The 16,028-nt window shown below is 48.7% G+C and overlaps 3 protein-coding genes across 5 annotated transcripts; 1 reads left to right on the forward strand and 2 right to left on the reverse strand.

Moving 5' to 3' along the window:
* Positions 1-779: 779 nt before the first annotated feature.
* LOC118511124 lies at positions 780-4,601 on the reverse strand. Of its 2 annotated transcripts, none has more exons than XM_036053856.1 (4): positions 3,808-4,601; positions 1,738-1,966; positions 1,469-1,600; positions 780-1,310 (listed from the first exon to the last, which is right to left on the reverse strand). In XM_036053856.1, exons 1-3 carry the CDS (start codon positions 3,964-3,966, stop codon positions 1,494-1,496), a joined length of 495 nt encoding a protein of 164 aa, XP_035909749.1. In that variant the 5' UTR covers positions 3,967-4,601; the 3' UTR covers positions 780-1,310; positions 1,469-1,493. The 2 variants fall into 2 exon arrangements, with proteins under 2 accessions (XP_035909749.1, XP_035909748.1); XM_036053855.1 differs by having other exon boundaries at positions 782-1,310; positions 1,503-1,600; positions 3,808-4,595.
* A 3,310-nt stretch (positions 4,602-7,911) lies between these two features.
* Positions 7,912-8,980, forward strand: LOC118509238. The gene is made up of 2 exons (XM_036049546.1): positions 7,912-8,612; positions 8,725-8,980. The coding sequence occupies exons 1-2, from the start codon at positions 7,912-7,914 to the stop codon at positions 8,978-8,980; spliced, it is 957 nt and encodes a 318-aa protein (XP_035905439.1).
* A 498-nt stretch (positions 8,981-9,478) lies between these two features.
* Positions 9,479-12,997, reverse strand: LOC118511085 (uncharacterized protein K02A2.6-like). Of its 2 annotated transcripts, none has more exons than XM_036053768.1 (2): positions 12,819-12,997; positions 9,479-12,667 (listed from the first exon to the last, which is right to left on the reverse strand). In XM_036053768.1, the coding sequence occupies exon 2, from the start codon at positions 12,372-12,374 to the stop codon at positions 9,780-9,782; it is 2,595 nt and encodes an 864-aa protein (XP_035909661.1). In that variant the 5' UTR covers positions 12,375-12,667; positions 12,819-12,997; the 3' UTR covers positions 9,479-9,779. The 2 variants fall into 2 exon arrangements, with proteins under 2 accessions (XP_035909661.1, XP_035909662.1); XM_036053769.1 differs by having other exon boundaries at positions 9,479-12,260; positions 12,414-12,997.
* Between the last annotated feature and the right edge of the window lie 3,031 nt (positions 12,998-16,028).

The following is a 16,028-nucleotide window of genomic DNA, read 5'->3' on the forward strand; positions in this document are numbered from 1 at the left end:
GAATCATCCGGCTGGACCAAAGGCATTTAAACGATCAAGGCTTCCAGGACACTGTAACCAATTAAAGGAAGATACGCTCCTGTCGATATGAACGTGGCCTCTTGAAAGCTCGCTTAGTACTGCTAAACTATGCATCTACTATACCCTGTTCCACCCCTGAGCGGGCCTCAGAGCCTCGAGCATTCAGAGGACCCCAAACTCATTAAGACAGTATCGCATAGGGTGCATGCTTCCATTATTTAAACGCTTTGCATCCTACCCTAGTTAGAACGCTTAATGTCCATGTACAAACGAATGGATAAACAGACTTGAAGCTGTCCGGCGCATCGACAGATCGATTTACACGGGCCTAGGGCTCAGCGGCTATAAGGTTTTGATGCATCACGGCCTCCGGTGCCTCATGATAAGACCACAGAAGCCTGGTGCTCTGGTCCAGTTTAATCGGATCATTTTAGTTGCACCTTCATTGTCCTTCAAAGAACATGTAGACGTTCTGCATATAGGTTCGATATGTATGCATACAGATTAACCCGTTTTAACTATTTTTCACGACGAGATTCCTCCTCGGCTGATTAAGCGCAGTATGCTTCTGAAAGGCTTCATGGGACAACCGGTTCCTGCTATTTTGTAGCCAAGTCTGTCCATAGTACACACACCAAGGAGTTTGCTGGAGTGAGGGTGGCTTATTTGTTAAGTATCTCTCACGGGCACTTACCTTGCTGTGGTTGAAGTACTTGCCTGGTCGCTGCTGGTAGAATGGTAAGTAAGGTAATGGAAAACACCAAATCATTGTACTTAGTTAATTAATTTTAATTTATTGATTTGTTTGTAATATGACCAATACCAGTGCTTTAATAATAATACATTTGCATATCCGTCCAACAATGTCCCCATCGATTGAGGGTGTCACTTGTATGTCCAACTAGGAATGCGGATGGATAGCGAACCAACAAACGGTTTCGGCATAATCCACCACCGTTCAACTCAGGCCACCGACCACCCCCTTTTTGCCCACATCTTACAGATCGAGTTTGTTGTTAGAATTGTTAAATTTTAAATGTTCATTGCTTGCCGCGTTGTCGTGATCGTCGATTGCCGCGATTGACTTCCTCTAATGGGGGTAAACTGCCTTCGATGGTTTGCATTTAATTGGCAGCGGACTAGGCTCGGACTCACGCACCATCTCATCCCTGCCTGTGTGAGCCACTCTCTTGCTGGACCGTTTAAAAACAGCTGACTGCATTGAAGTAGCATTTCCAGTATCTGCCCTTCTTGGTTTTGTCCTCGGTGCCCCGCGTTTGGATGTCCATCTGGGTGGAAAATCGAGTGGAGGGAAAGAACAAGAGCAGAACTTTCAATGTCACCAGTGTTGCAGTGCGTTAAGCACAGCTAGCACTGCTGCGAAACAGCAATCCGTGGACATTTCTATCCGTTTTGCCCACATTCTACAAAAACAAAAAACACTCACACACGCACAGTTCAGTATCAGTACTCTAGTTTACCATTTCGTCCAGCAGCTCCTTCCGCGCCTCGATGTCATCGATCTCGTCCGGGATGGAGTTAGCCACCCGGTCCTCAGCCTCCGCATCCGCATCCGCTTCTATGGGGTGGAGAAAAGTGGAGCGTACAGATCGTCAGTCAACTTCCGTCCAGCGCGGATTAAGGGACATGATTGAAAAACGCGTTAACTTGACCCGGGTCGGCGATCGAACCGCGGGCCAAGAATGCTCAATTTACCGGCATAATAGCTTTTCATCAGTTGCTCCGTTTTGCTCGGCGGCGGCGGCGGTTGAGGTATTTTCACCGGTGCCAGCGAAACCGTGGGCTTGCCGGTGTAACGTCCATCCCGGTACACCTTGTTGATTGGTCGCCCACTGCCATCCTCACCGTCGCCCTTCTCGAGCGCATGGTGCAGGGCCACCATCAGCCGGTCCAGTAGCATGGCCGCCCGCTTCGGCACTACCATCTGGAAAACGATAGTTTAAGCCACAGTTTGATTGGAATATTGTGTAACGTAATAGCTGGCGGGGGGTAATGGTTAGAGCGTACAGCTCAGACTTGTAGTTTAAATCGATGCAGCAAACGTGTGCAATTTTACTACGATTTACATTCGAACGTAATTATTTATGGTCGCGTATGTGATAAAAAAACGCATTTCACTATTGCCAGATAGAACGAATCTTACAATCAGTGTATACCAGTCACGGGTGCCTCGGAGGTAAACGATGTTACAAGTGTGTTTGAGACGCATAGCTTTAGTTGCCTAGGACTCAGGGACTCTCAGTCACGGTGACACCGGATTATAATATGACCGAGCCGGCGCCAACTCTCATTTGGACCGATCCTTCGTGGGTCCTAGTTCTACATGCGAACACCAAACTTTTGTACAAAACCGAAGGTCGGTTAATATTCTATTCGTTCACTCATTTAAATTCAGGAATAGTGTTTGAGCATCTTCTACTATTTCTGGTTTTCTGTGACTTGATTTTACCCGTAGCAAAGTAATCAGCCCTGCGTACAGTGGGGCGGTTTGGATGGGATTTGAGCCCCGGACTTGCCGTGTGAAGACCGACGCCGTTATCGCCTCGGCCATCCATCATTTGAGCATACCGAAGCCGAAAAGGCTATCATAGTCCTGCGTTTATCTCAGCACGATAATAATCGAAAAAGTCAAGCAAAATTCAGACATTCCTTTACGATCGAGGTCCCGATTGTACAATTTAGAAGACTTCTGATGAACGTTTTATTTCACATTATGGCATACATAAACCTTTTTTTTTTTACTTTAAGAAAAAATATTTGTATTATGACGAAGAACTTAAGCAAGTTTAATTTGCCAGTAGAAGCTCAAAACGTCTAAAATACTTCTTCAGCTGCTTGGTACTTCGCATGGTCGTGAACACCCCGCCCCTGTTTAATAGTATTTTGTGCCACTTACTCGCAAATAAAACATTTTAGCTTAATTTTAATAAACAAATGTATGAACTGTACTGATGAACTGATAACGTTGAAAATATCACTTCTACTCCCTGGTTCTTCCCACCATCTTGAAGGCAATCAGCTTCATTATTTTACATACTAAAAATATACTTCAAATTTCCAATACGCTTGCATATCACCAACATCAGTTGCTCGCCGGCCAGGTGCCAAATTTCGAGCCACATCGTGCTGCGGATATGTTTAGAAATCTAATTACCCCGCCGCTCCGTTTCCGTACCTATCACCGTGATAGTTCTTCGCCCGAAAGCTGTCTGTTTCGCACAGGAGAATGAAGTTCATCGACGAAAAAAAAGCTTTTCAGCTCTAAAAAGTTCGGCACATGTGAGGGATCGTCGGAAGAATTGCTTAAAAGCAAATAAGAACATATAGCACCCAACGTTACAGATCATTAACCAGCATTTGGTTAATTGTTGGACATTAGTTTTGCAACGTTTGTAAGGCAATTATGGGGTTGATTTTGTTTATAGGTAAAACAACTATAAAATGTTGTAAGAAGCCAACTACCAACTGAACTACCCCTTACAATAATGGAGTCGTTCCAGCGCAAGCTAACGCCACGCACCTATCACATGCCACTGGGGGGCTACAAGAGGCGTAGCGCGGATTGTGCTTGAGATTTATCATAAATCTTGTGCTCTTATCGCTTGCATTTTTCACTAGGGGCGGAAAAAGAAATGTAAATACGAGATTGTTATAAAATTGATATTAAAAAACAAATCGATAATCTATACCGAGAGTACCACACACTTGAGCACGCTTCACGGAAATCGCATCGAACGTTGAACATGAACCCTGGTTGTTTCTTACCGGATAATCGTCGTAATTCACTTGTGCAAATTTGGCTATCTCGTCCGACTTCATCTTGGCCGGCGGTACGATTGCTTTGTAGCTGGACAGTTTACACCAAACGTTCGGCGTTTCGATCAGCACCAGGCAGATCGTGATCTGTGCGAGCATTCTTCGCATTGCGTTGCCAAACTTTCAGAACAACACCTTCCCGGCCCAGGCTGGAGGCTTCAGCGGCACGTGCAACGGTCGTGCTCAAAACGGTTACGTCGAGTAGTGCAGTAAATTGTGTCACAGTCACGCCAAACACTGAAAGCCACTCACACGCCTCACGGTAACTTGCTGCCCGACACGGTCCACCCGGGAAGGATTAATTATTCACGTTCGAATCCATCATACTTTACAATGAACCCGCGTCCCTTGCGAAGCCTATCTGCTAGTGGCGATCGGAAAATTTGTGACCCACCGCTTGTGTGGAGCCGTCGGTCTGAAGGGAGCTAAACCACTGCACCTAGCTTTTTTAACGTTTTTTTGAACTGTATTACCACCACCACTAGAGCTGTACTGTATTGAACCGATCAGTAGAATCCTGAAGGCAGGACAGGAATCCGTTCCGTGCTCGTCCGTCGTGTGAAGTAATCTAACCTGCTACACGGAGCTTTCAAGTGCTTTTATAGACTGAGCCGAACCGTCGACAGCCACTCATAGCAGGCACGACGGCCCACCGGCCGCCCATCATCCTTAACCGTTACCGACCACCATTTCAAACGCCACACGCACACACTGGCACGGCTGACGATGGGAAGACACTAATGCAGCATGATGCTGAGCGTGGCCAAGTGTGTGTGTGTGTGTGTGCGTACGGCCGTGCTTTCGGCGGAGCAACAAGTGGGAGTTGACTGTTGGAAAATTTGCCATCCAAAATTACCCGTTGCATTTTCGTTTAATTTTCCGTAGTGTTAAGTGCATTACAGTGCAAGTAGAGAGGTTTGATAAGCAATGTTTAAAATAATGTTCTACCAAAGGCCGCAAGCTCGCTCTGAACGCCCACAGACGAGTAAACCGCTAGTTGGTCTGTGTAAAAGCCAAACACGCCGCCTAAATCTTGGCAGCGCCTTTGTCCGCCATTCCTCTGAAATAATAAGATGACCACCTTGTCTTGGCCAAATTTGTCCACTACCTGGTCCACCTTTTGTCTAGGAAGGAAAATGCTTGTGGCCATTCTTTGTCGGGATCAAAGGGCTCACCAGTCGGGAAGATGCAAAGAAGCTGACGATTGTTTAAATTATGTATAAAGCAGGATGAAGCAGGTTCAGCAAATCTCGGCTGATGCTTCGGATGTTAATTATTACGCAGAAATTGATGGTACCTTATCGCGGGTTCTCTCTTTTGTCCGGCGCAGTTCTAATGATTGGCACGTGCAAACAAGGGGTTTCACTTTGTTGCTAAGCTAAATAAGCTTTCTTTCATGTACCAACAGCAACAGAATACAACTGCAGCTCCAGCGTTCACAGCCTGCCGGCCTGCATGCATGCTGATGTGTGCCAATGCCAATCGTAACAACGGCCGAAAGTAAGTCAATGTCAAACGGTGTCCCAAAGCCTATGCCGAAACGATTTGGGAAAGGCTCGCCCAAATTGTCCGTACCAAAGGCCTGCCAAAGGGTCATTGGTCAAGTAACGGCTTTTCGATGTTGCCGGGAAATGCATGTTTAATGTTTCGATGCCCTGCGGAGGAGAGAACAGAGAGAAAAATATTCCGTTCGAATCACACCATCCCCGTACAGCCCGCCCATTTGCGCCCGAATGCTGCTTGCCCACCTGTTGCTGCGAAGAACATGAAAGTGCTCTCAGCGCATTGCTAAAGTACAGTTTCTTATATGTCGTCTCGGAATCGGACCGAGTTTTGCCGTCGTGAATCGAACTCAAATCAGTATGGAAAGCATTCATGAGGGAAAAAATCAGCGCACATGTGGCGCTGCATGGTGCAGTCTCAAATAACGCACCATCTCCTCAACACTCGCTCTACAAGAATAGGATGTAATTTAAGGAAATAGTAATGCAATTCTTTGTTTGTCCCCAGTACAATGCTTTCCTGCACATGCAGCCATATCACGTGGAGAGGTGGTGCTTTTTCTTCACTGGAAAACGGGAAAACAAACGGTGGCTTAAGGGATTGCTTAAGGGCAGAGGAGTGCATACGTTTTTTTAGAAATTGTTTTAAAGAATTTTGCCCGAGAATCGCCCCTTTTCTTTCAGTGCAGCTGGTGAAAAATATATAAATAAAAGCCACAAAGTAAATTGACCGGAACCAATCGGTTTGATGGTGCGATGTGAGTGGACATAAACAGCAATTGACATCGGTAATTAAGAGATGTGTCCGAGGATTTTATGAGGTCGTAAGAAAAACGGCCATGATTCACAGGGCTATACAGCGCTTTTTTTTTGTTGTCCTGATGCTCCGAAGATGATGATGGCAAGGTGGAAATTGATTCTCAGAACAATCGGGAACCCTATCGCTCGGGTGTTGGACATAAAATGATCATTGTTGATTAATAATGATTTTAATGATGATTATGAGCTTCACTGGATTAGACCATTGAATCGTATTTGATACAGTTTTTTTTTCGTGTGAATGTTGCAAGAATACCTCTGGAATTCCATCAGTTTCCTACAAGTTTGACCAGTTCTTGAAGCGCAAAAATTGTTGCCACATAAAGTAAATGCTTGATAATAGTAATTCTTTAAAGGCTAAACTTTTCTCCGATAGCCGATTATTCTACCGTTCAACACAAATAGAAGCCAACAGTGGGTTCAGCCATTCAGTATTGTTAAGATAAAACGACGTATCCACCGTTGATGCATTGATTCCACCGTTAAGCTCAAGAGTCAGTTCAAACAGCATAAAACTTAACTCGAAGTCTACATCGTTTGGCTGTCTAAGACACGTGTTGTTTCGGTCTCCTAAAATGTCTTCCGGTCGGAGTCGGAACCCATCAACGACCAGCACAAGCCATCCCCCCATTGCAGTGTCCTCGGCCATAGACACAGATGATCGTCGAACGACAATCACGAGTCCGTGACTCTCTCGGTGGTACTGCTGGATAGCAAGCGAGGACACCTGACTAATTTCAACACTGTGTCGAATGACGTCGAAAGAGCCCTTGATGCACAAATTTTCGCGAAAGAATCCTTGACTAGCTAATAAAAATTATGCCGCTAGATTAATTATTTGTATACCCGGTTGGCTTTATGCCTAAACCCAAAATCGACGATCAGTGTCACAAACGCAAAAACGTAAACGGAGATTGGAAAAAGGCGTCTTTCGCTCACGACACCTGGAGAGAACAAAAGATTATTTAAACTAAAAATGTTAAAGGAAGCTGTTCTGTGCTTTAAAGTGATCGATCGATTTAAAGCTAATCCACACTGAATTAGCCATCTTAGTTACTGGTCTACCTAGACTGCAATACAGAGCAGAAGAAGGTAGAGGATGCCTTGCCTTAAGCGCAAGGTATAAACTCGTTCATTCTTCCACACTCAAGTGGAATTCGGGCGACTACTGTTCGCTTGTCTCGGGCACTCAACCGCGATCGAGCAGCGGGCTGTGTTACTATATACTTCGAGCAGAGATGAAGGAACTAGGAGTTAACAAAAGGATCGTAATCTAGACCGGACATATGGCCACGCGGAGGAATTCAATGCGCGTAGTGGCCCATTCTGTAAGCTAGTGTGGTAGCAATACTGCACTAGTAAGATATGGATCCGACGCCTCTTGAAGGTTAACATAGGCTCTCCATACTCCACTTCGACTCAATACGTCCCCGGTGTACAGAACGGTAACATGTCTCTCTAAATATCTGAGCTTGGGTACAGGGGGAAACCCAACCCTTTGGGGAGGTGGATGATATGGCTAAAATGAGTGGAGGGGAATAGCTAGCGTCTGTTCTCCATGTTAAGGGCGGTTGGCCGTCCCTCCTGTCCTGGCTTCCTACGAGACTTTTAACAGCTAAGAAGCGTAGGCTCTCCGGGGGTTTGGGGAGGTGCCTTGCAAGCCACCCTCAATATAAACGCAACGATTGAAGTAAACCATGAAATTTCTAATCGGACTCAACGGTATAGACCCATGCTACGAAACAAAAACCACGATTGTAAACTCGGGACCTGGAACTGCAGAACCCTCACAGTACCTGGAAGCACCCGCATTCTCACGGAAGAGGTGAGGGCTCGCGGCATCGGAATAGTAGCACTTCAAGAGGTGCGCTGGAAAGGAATTACGGAGCGCCCCTATCCCAGTGGTTGCATGATCTGCCAGAGCGGTGGTGAAAAGCATGAGTTTGGTACGGCGTTCCTGATCACGAATGAGATGCGAAAGCGAGTGAACGGAGGACGGCAGCCGATCAACGAGCGCACGTTCAGGTTGAGGATCCGTTGCAGGTTCTTCAACTTCAGCATCATTAATGTGCACAGTCCGCACCTTGGAAGCCCCGATGACGGGAAGGAGATCTTCTACGGGAAGGAGTTGGCAGTACGCAGTTGGTGGGGGAGTACGACCGCTGCCCAAAACATGACCATTCCCAGCACCTTCTTCCAGCATGCACATCGGTTCAGCTGTACCTGGAGATCGCCACAGCAGACATATTCCCAGATTGACCATATTCTCAACGATGGAAGGCACTTCTCGGATATTATCGACATTCGGATCTACAGAGGAGCAAACGTCGACTCAGACCATTTCCTGGTTATGGTAAAGCTACGCCAAAAACTCTGCGTAGCCAATTCGCAGCGCTATCAGCCTACCCCAAAGCTCAATACGGATCGGCTGAGGCAAGCTGATGTGGCGAGGGACTTCGCGATCGCGCTTGGGGAAGCTTTGCCGGAGGACACCACTACCGAGGCGACTTCCCTTAATGACCACTTATTTTGATGATGAGTACAGGCAAGTACTATCCGAGAAAAACATAGTGCGTTCCAAAATGCTCCGACGCGAGACTCGGCAGAACGTGGAGAACTGTAAACGACTGAGAAGGCAGCAGACCCGGCTCTTTCAGAACAAGAAGCGCAGCTTAGAGGAGTCGGATGTGCAGCTGATGGAGCAGTTATCTCAGTCGGGGGAATCTCGCAAGCTCATGGATGCGGCACGAAGCGGATTTACTCCCATGTTCGCCAAGTCCTGTCGGACGAGCGAGAAGTGATCAACAGGTGGAAGTGCTACTTTAACGGACACCTGAACGAAGCAGATGCAGGAGAGAATGGACCAGGCCCAGAAAGCAGAAGAGAGCACTACAACAGCCAGCATGACAATGACGAAGTGCCCCCGCCATCCTTGGATGAAGTCACAATTCGGCTGGCAGCGATGGGCTGGTGGCAGAACCGTTTCTAGATGGGGCGGTGGAGGTTTGCCGCGGTCATGCATCGGCTGATTGTCAGGTTACGGGACCAGGAAGAACTACCGGACCAGTGGAAGCTGGGTGTCATTCACCCAGTGTACAACAGGGGCGACAGACTGGACTGTGCTAACTTCCTAGCCAGCATAGTCCTGAATGCTGACTACAAGATCCAGTCAGCATAGTCTTCTGCAGACTTCTGCGCCCCTTGCTACAGATTTCGCCAGAAGCTACCAAGCTGGATTTGTTGGAGAGAAATCCACGACCGACCAAACCTTCACTCTACGGCAGATCCTCCATTTTGTGTTTGTGCACTGGTACTTATTTCTTTTATTTCACTTAAAACACAATTAAAACGAACATTAAAACAAACGTAAAATACGAGGCCGCGCGCGAGCCACGTCTGTCCCGGAACCGTGATGAGCAGAGAGTCCCCCCAGGATCCGCACGATCCTTACTCACGAACTTCTACGCTCCTGAAGCGCATCCCCGATCGTTGCTAGAGCGAGACAGCCATATCCGCTACACATCGGATGCTGTCAGTTCCCAGACGGCATAGAGCGCACGGTTAGGCTACGCTCTAATCAGGATGCAACATCTCCCCCGGCTAATTGAGCTGATAGGCTCCAAGCCGACGCGGAAGTCTTCTAACTCGAGAAGACCTGCGTGGCAAATCTAACAGCCGCTGAGAGGTCCTACCTTTGTAACGGTTGGAAAGCTCGGGAGGATGAAACGATTGGGATGTCGTCACAGGGACATCCGTCGGGGCGCTCGGTGCTAGTGATGTTAATGCGAACGATGACGGTGGTGGCGCGGACGATTCGCACCTGCTTGTCTCCGATGCCGGCTGGGTCGGTTCATGTCGGGAAAACGAAGGCCATTCCGCTAGCAGCACGTCGAGCGGAATCTGATGCTTCTGGGTTGCACTGCCAGCGACACGTCGCCTTATTTGGTTTATGTGGCGCCGAAGTAAACGTCCGCTGTCCGCAATGACATCATACATAACTCTTCCACAGCTTCGCACGATCTTTCCAGGTATCCACTTCCAAGAGTTTCGGTGGAACGATTTTGTAGAAACGAGCTCGCCTGGTTGAAATCTCCGCACTGAAATAGAGGAGGGAGCAGATAATGAGTGTGACGATGGGGGCCGCAACAGCTCCAGTGCTGTTCTGATGGGGCGGCCGAACATTTCCTCAGCAGGAGTTTTCTGTTGGCTCAACTGCGCGTTTGGTGTCGATCTGTATGCCATGAGGAAAAGTTCCAGCGCTTCGTCCAGGGATGTCTCGTCGCTCTGGATCTTCCGCAGCGCTCGTTTGAGCGTATCGACAAAACGCTCCGCCTGACCATTCGATTGTGGGTGGAATGGCGCCGTAGTGACGTGGTCGATCCCGTTGCTGTTGCAAAACTCCTCAAACAGGCTGCTTGTAAATTGGGGCCCGTTGTCACTAACCAGCGTTTCCGGCATACCGAAGCGAGCGAAAATGTTCCGTAGCATGGAAATAGTGGCGGATGTTGTTGTGCTCGATGTTTTGTAGATCTCAGGCCACTTGGAGAAGGCGTCAACAACGACTAAAAAGTAAAAACCTTCCCATGGCCCAGCGTAGTCCACGTGTACTCTACGCCAGGTGCCCGTTGGTGTTGGCCATGCCGCTGGTGTCGCTCGAGGGGGTGCTTTTGCGGCAGCCGAACAAGATCCGCACGAGGCCACGTAGCTCATAATATCGTCGTCGATCATCGGCCAATACAGAAAACTTCGCGCGATGGCTTTCATTCTCTGCATCCCCGGATGTCCTTTGTGCAACTGAACTAAACAACGGGAACGCAGCTTCTCCGGGATGACCACTCTCTCCCCAAAAAGTACACAACCCTCAACGGTTGAGAGGGATTCCTTCCGATTGTGGTACCGTGCCAATTCTGCTCCGAAAGAATCGTCATGTGGCCATCCGTCTTGCACGTACTTGTGCACTTTCCGGAGCAAAGGGTCAGCCTGTGTAGCTACCTGCACGTCCCTGAAACATAGGGGAAATGAACTGAGCGCGTTAACGGCAACTGACCTTAAGTCCTCCTCTAATTCCACGCTTGCGATCACGTATTCGGTTTCAGGTTTCGTGTGGTGTTGAATTAGCCGGGATAATACATCAGCGTTTCCAAATGAGCCTGTTGGAATGTACTCGATGTCCATGTCGTACAGCTGAAGCGTAAGTGCAAACCTTTGGAGCCTGTTTGCCGTGTACGTTGGAATCCCTTTTTTGCTGCCAAATATGCGTACTAGTGGTCGGTGGTCGGTCTGAAGCGTGAAATGACGACCGAATATCATGCGATGAAATTTGGTTACAGCGAAAATTATAGCCAGTCCCTCTCGATCGATTTGGCTATAACCAGCTTCCGCTTTGCTGAGCGCTCTGGATGCATGCTGTACCACTTTTAAGGATCCGTCTGGGTACTTGTGAGATAGAGTTGCCCCTAATCCAACCGAAGATGCATCGGCGGAAACAACTATGTCACGCTTCGGGTCGTAGTGAGTTAGCAAGAGTTCCGATGATAAAAGCGCTTTGAATTGGTCGAACACCTTCTGGCAGTCTGATGTCCACTGAAACGAGCTTCCGTCTAGTAGCAACCTATCCAAAGGATAGCGTAAGTTGCGCATGTTTGGGATAAATTTGGCATAAAAATTTATCGCACCGATGAATGACCGAACACCTGTGACGTCTTTCGGAGGAGGTAGCTGTTTTATGGCGTCGATCTTGGCTGGGTCGGGTCGCAGGCCTCGGCTGTCGATGATGTGCCCAAGGTAACGGATTTCCGGCTTGTTGAATGCGCACTTTTCTTTTCGAATGGTAAACCCGTAATCCATTATGCGCTTCAGGGTTTCTTCAAGGGCGGAATCGTGCTCTTCCTGCGTTCTTCCTCCGACGATTACATCATCCATATATGCGGACACTCCATTTACACCGGCAAGCATTTTGTCCATTATTTGTTGGAAAGCACCAGGCGCCACTTTGATGCCTGGAGGGAGCCTGTTATAATGATACAGGCCTCGGTGCGTGTTGATGGTAAGCAGGGGTCGGCTCTTCTCTTCTATTTCCACCTGCAAAAATGCGTCGGATAGATCAATTTGTGTAAAGATAATGCATCGGGCTAGCTTTGAAAAAAATGTCCTGTGGTAACGGAAGCGGATACTCATGAGGGTGTAGCGCTGCATTCAATCCAGTCGAATAGTCTCCGCATAATCGTAGTTTACCGTTTGCTTTCCGAACCACAACGACTGGTGCAGCCCAATCCGAAAAGTCACAAGGTGTGATGATCCCCAGATTTTCAAGCCGATCTAGCTCCTTGTTTACGGCATCTTCCATCGCGTATGCGACCGGACGTTTCGGACGAAATACTGGTTGGCTATCCTGTCGCAGCTGTAGATGAATTTGCGCTTTGGTGCACAGGCCTGTTCCGTGAAAAACTGTCGGAAATTTTTCCTCCCATGATCGTGGTTCCGCTGTTCTGATGTGATTACAAAAATTATCCATTGGGATCGTAGCCAAACCGAAAAGATGAATAAGGTCAGCCCCGAGCAACGACAGATCGGCTTTTGACACACGGATTGTTGCTCGCTTGATCATGTTGTTTATTTCCACGTTGGCTTCGAACTCACCTTCAAGGCCGAATACATCTCCAGAAGCTGCTTTTGCTCTTACCTTCGGAGGGTTAAGGTGAGGCTTACCCAGTTGCTTCCATAGACGATAGCTGATGACCGAAATGTCCGATCCGGTGTCGAGTTGTAGTCGAGCTGGTTTTTCTCCGATCAGTAAGTTGACGTACTTGCGGTTCTGCTGCACGCTGCACACGTTGACTCGTACTACTCGAGATGATACGGCACGACGATGATCGAACCGCGGCCGTGCTTTGCGTCGGTGGGCAGAGCTGCAAAACCCTTCTCGATGACCCGTACGTCCACAATCACGGCACTTGTTGGCTCTGTAAGTGCATTCGCGGGTCCAATGAAGGGCACCACAAAGCCAACACGGGGTACGGGGTTTAGAAGTTTCGCTTCGCGGGCCTGATTTGGGGTGACGGTCGGTGTTGTTCCGGTAAAAGTGACGGCTGCCTTTAGCTTGCACCGCGTGCACTCTCTCACTGGCATCCGTAGCGATCATTGCACTATCCGCTTTCACGCGCATTAATCGCTGGCAATCCGCTGCTAGCTGCTCCAAGGTGGCGTTCTTCCTGTCTTCGATGGCGGCTAACAATTTCATCCTTATGTCCTGTACGCTTTCGTCCTTCAACCCACACACAAGGATGAGGCATTTAAAATCTTCCTCCGTCATTGAAGAAAATTCCGCATCGACGCACGCTTTGTTCACTCGACAGGTAAATGCTAGCAGGTCCTCGGTGCGCATTTTCGTTATATTAAAACACTTGAAGCGCTTGCTTAACACCGACTCCATTTTGCCGAAAAGAACGCTTAACTTGTCCACCATTTCGTTAAAGGTGAAATCTCTGGGTGCACGCGGCAATATGAAGTTGCTAAAACGGGCGTGTTCGGCGGTCCCAAGTTTGCGTCCTAGGAGTCGAACCTTGGCGGCGTCATCCAAGCGGGAAGCATCTTCTCTGAACAGGTCTACATACCGTGTGTACCATGATGCAAAAGTTATTCCCGCCTCTGGATCGTACCGGAACTCACTAATATTCCCCGCTAGGGCTTCCAATATCAGCTCCGGGTTGCTCGGCTTTGACACAGGTTGCTGGTCCGGGATGTGTGGCTGCAGTTGCTGTTGTTGCTGTTGCACGAGCTGTGATAATAACTGCTGTTGCTGTGCCATTTGCTGCTGCTGTTGAACCAGTTGCTGTTGCAAAAGTTGCAGCGTTTGTTGCAGCGGCGTTGGATCCGATGACACGTGCTGCGCTGGCTGGAGGTTGATGAACCCGGCATTAAGGATTCCATTTTGCGAGAGACGACGCTGCTCCTCGGTGATAGGCGTCTCTTCTGGGCTGGACATTCTGCGGCGTTTCTCTGCTTGACGTCGATCGTTTCCACTAATTCTCGTCGCCACTTTTGTGTTTGTGCACTGGTACTTATTTCTTTTATTTCACTTAAAACACAATTAAAACGAACATTAAAACAAACGTAAAATACGAGGCCGCGCGCGAGCCACGTCTGTCCCGGAACCGTGATGAGCAGAGAGTCCCCCCAGGATCCGCACGATCCTTACTCACGAACTTCTACGCTCCTGAAGCGCATCCCCGATCGTTGCTAGAGCGAGACAGCCATATCCGCTACACATCGGATGCTGTCAGTTCCCAGACGGCATAGAGCGCACGGTTAGGCTACGCTCTAATCAGGATGCAACACTCCAGAAGGGCCGGGAGCACCAGATCCTCACGCACCACCTGTTCATCGACTTCAAGACAGCCTACAATACCATAGATCGGACCGAGTTATGGAACATCATGCGACAGTACGGTTTCCCTGCGAAACTTGTACGGCTGTTGAGGACTACTATGGACGGTGTGCAGTGCAGGGTGAGAGTGTTGAACATGATGTTGCAATCGTTCGAATCTCATCGGGGACTGAGGCAAGGGGACGGACTCTCCTGTCTGTAGTTTAACATAACAAAATGCGCCATACATCGCACACACATACGGCCGGTAGTCCTTTACGGGCACGAGTCCTGGACTATGTTGGCGGAGGACACCAATTTTCGAGCGGCGAGTGCTACTATCTTTGTCGGTGTGTGCGAGCGGTGCGTGTGGAGAAGGAGGATGAACCACGAGCTAGCTGAGCTGTTTGACGATGCAGACATCCTGACGTTCGCCAAAGCCGGAAGGATACGCTGGTTAGGGCACGTAATGAGGATGCTCGACTCATACCCTACCAGGAAGGTGCTTGTCAGCGACCCGTTCGGCACGAGGCGTAGAGGAGCGCAGCGAGCTTGTCGGCTGGACCAAGTGGAGTCAGACCTGAGGGAGATTGGATGCAGCCCCGGGGTGGAGGAGTGCAGCTAGCGAGCGAGTCTCCTGGAAACGATTTGAATACCAGGCCTTGTCGACCAGACGTGCTCCATAGGAGCAGGCCGAGAAAGAAGAAGAAGTGGCCCGTAGATGTTTGGTACTGAAGATCGACGGCGGTCTTATTGCCGAGCCGGACGTTACAGACCGCTTCCTTGTACGCAGGACTTACTATCCAGCTTGAAGCTTGAACAGGATGGTCGAGACCCTACGAGGTTGTAGTGCCAAGGAAGATGCAGGTTGGGAACATAGAGTGCATTCAAGCGGAGCAGCCACTGGCGGATTTTACGGTCCCGATCTGCATAATCGATACATTTCCGTAGCAACGAAGGAGCATCTCCATGATCGAACAAGACGGAAGCAACAGAGAGGGCTGTGATACGAATGTGAGCGGCGATCCTCGTGAGATCAAGCAGCTGACAACTGAACTCCTAAGCAAGTAGCGTGGCAACAAATCTGGTGAAACAGCTCTGCTCTCGATCATTAAGAGTCATCAGGTTTCGAGTCGTAGGAGATCAGAGATTATTGAGACTGCTCGAACCCATGCTCGATAGATCTTACAAGCGAAGGGAACAGTAAAGAATTGAGAAGTTGAACATCTAGACCGATATAAGGTCCTACGGTCGGTACTGTTAGATCCACCGTTCTGCCACACGGCTAGGTCGGATAGGTTAGTGCTTCTTACATCACACGCGAAATTGATAAAAAGAACACAGATACAACAAGTGATACTTTTGTTAGCCTTTTATTACTACCATCCGCCGTCGGGCAACCGGGAATATATTGTCTTCCAAGCTTCCCTTCCGGCGTGCGTGCAGCCTTGGCGTGCGTAAAGGAACAACAGTGTGCAGTGCGG

Source organism: Anopheles stephensi, chromosome 3 (genome assembly GCF_013141755.1).
Source record: "Anopheles stephensi strain Indian chromosome 3, UCI_ANSTEP_V1.0, whole genome shotgun sequence".
NCBI lineage: Eukaryota > Metazoa > Arthropoda > Insecta > Diptera > Culicidae > Anopheles > Anopheles stephensi.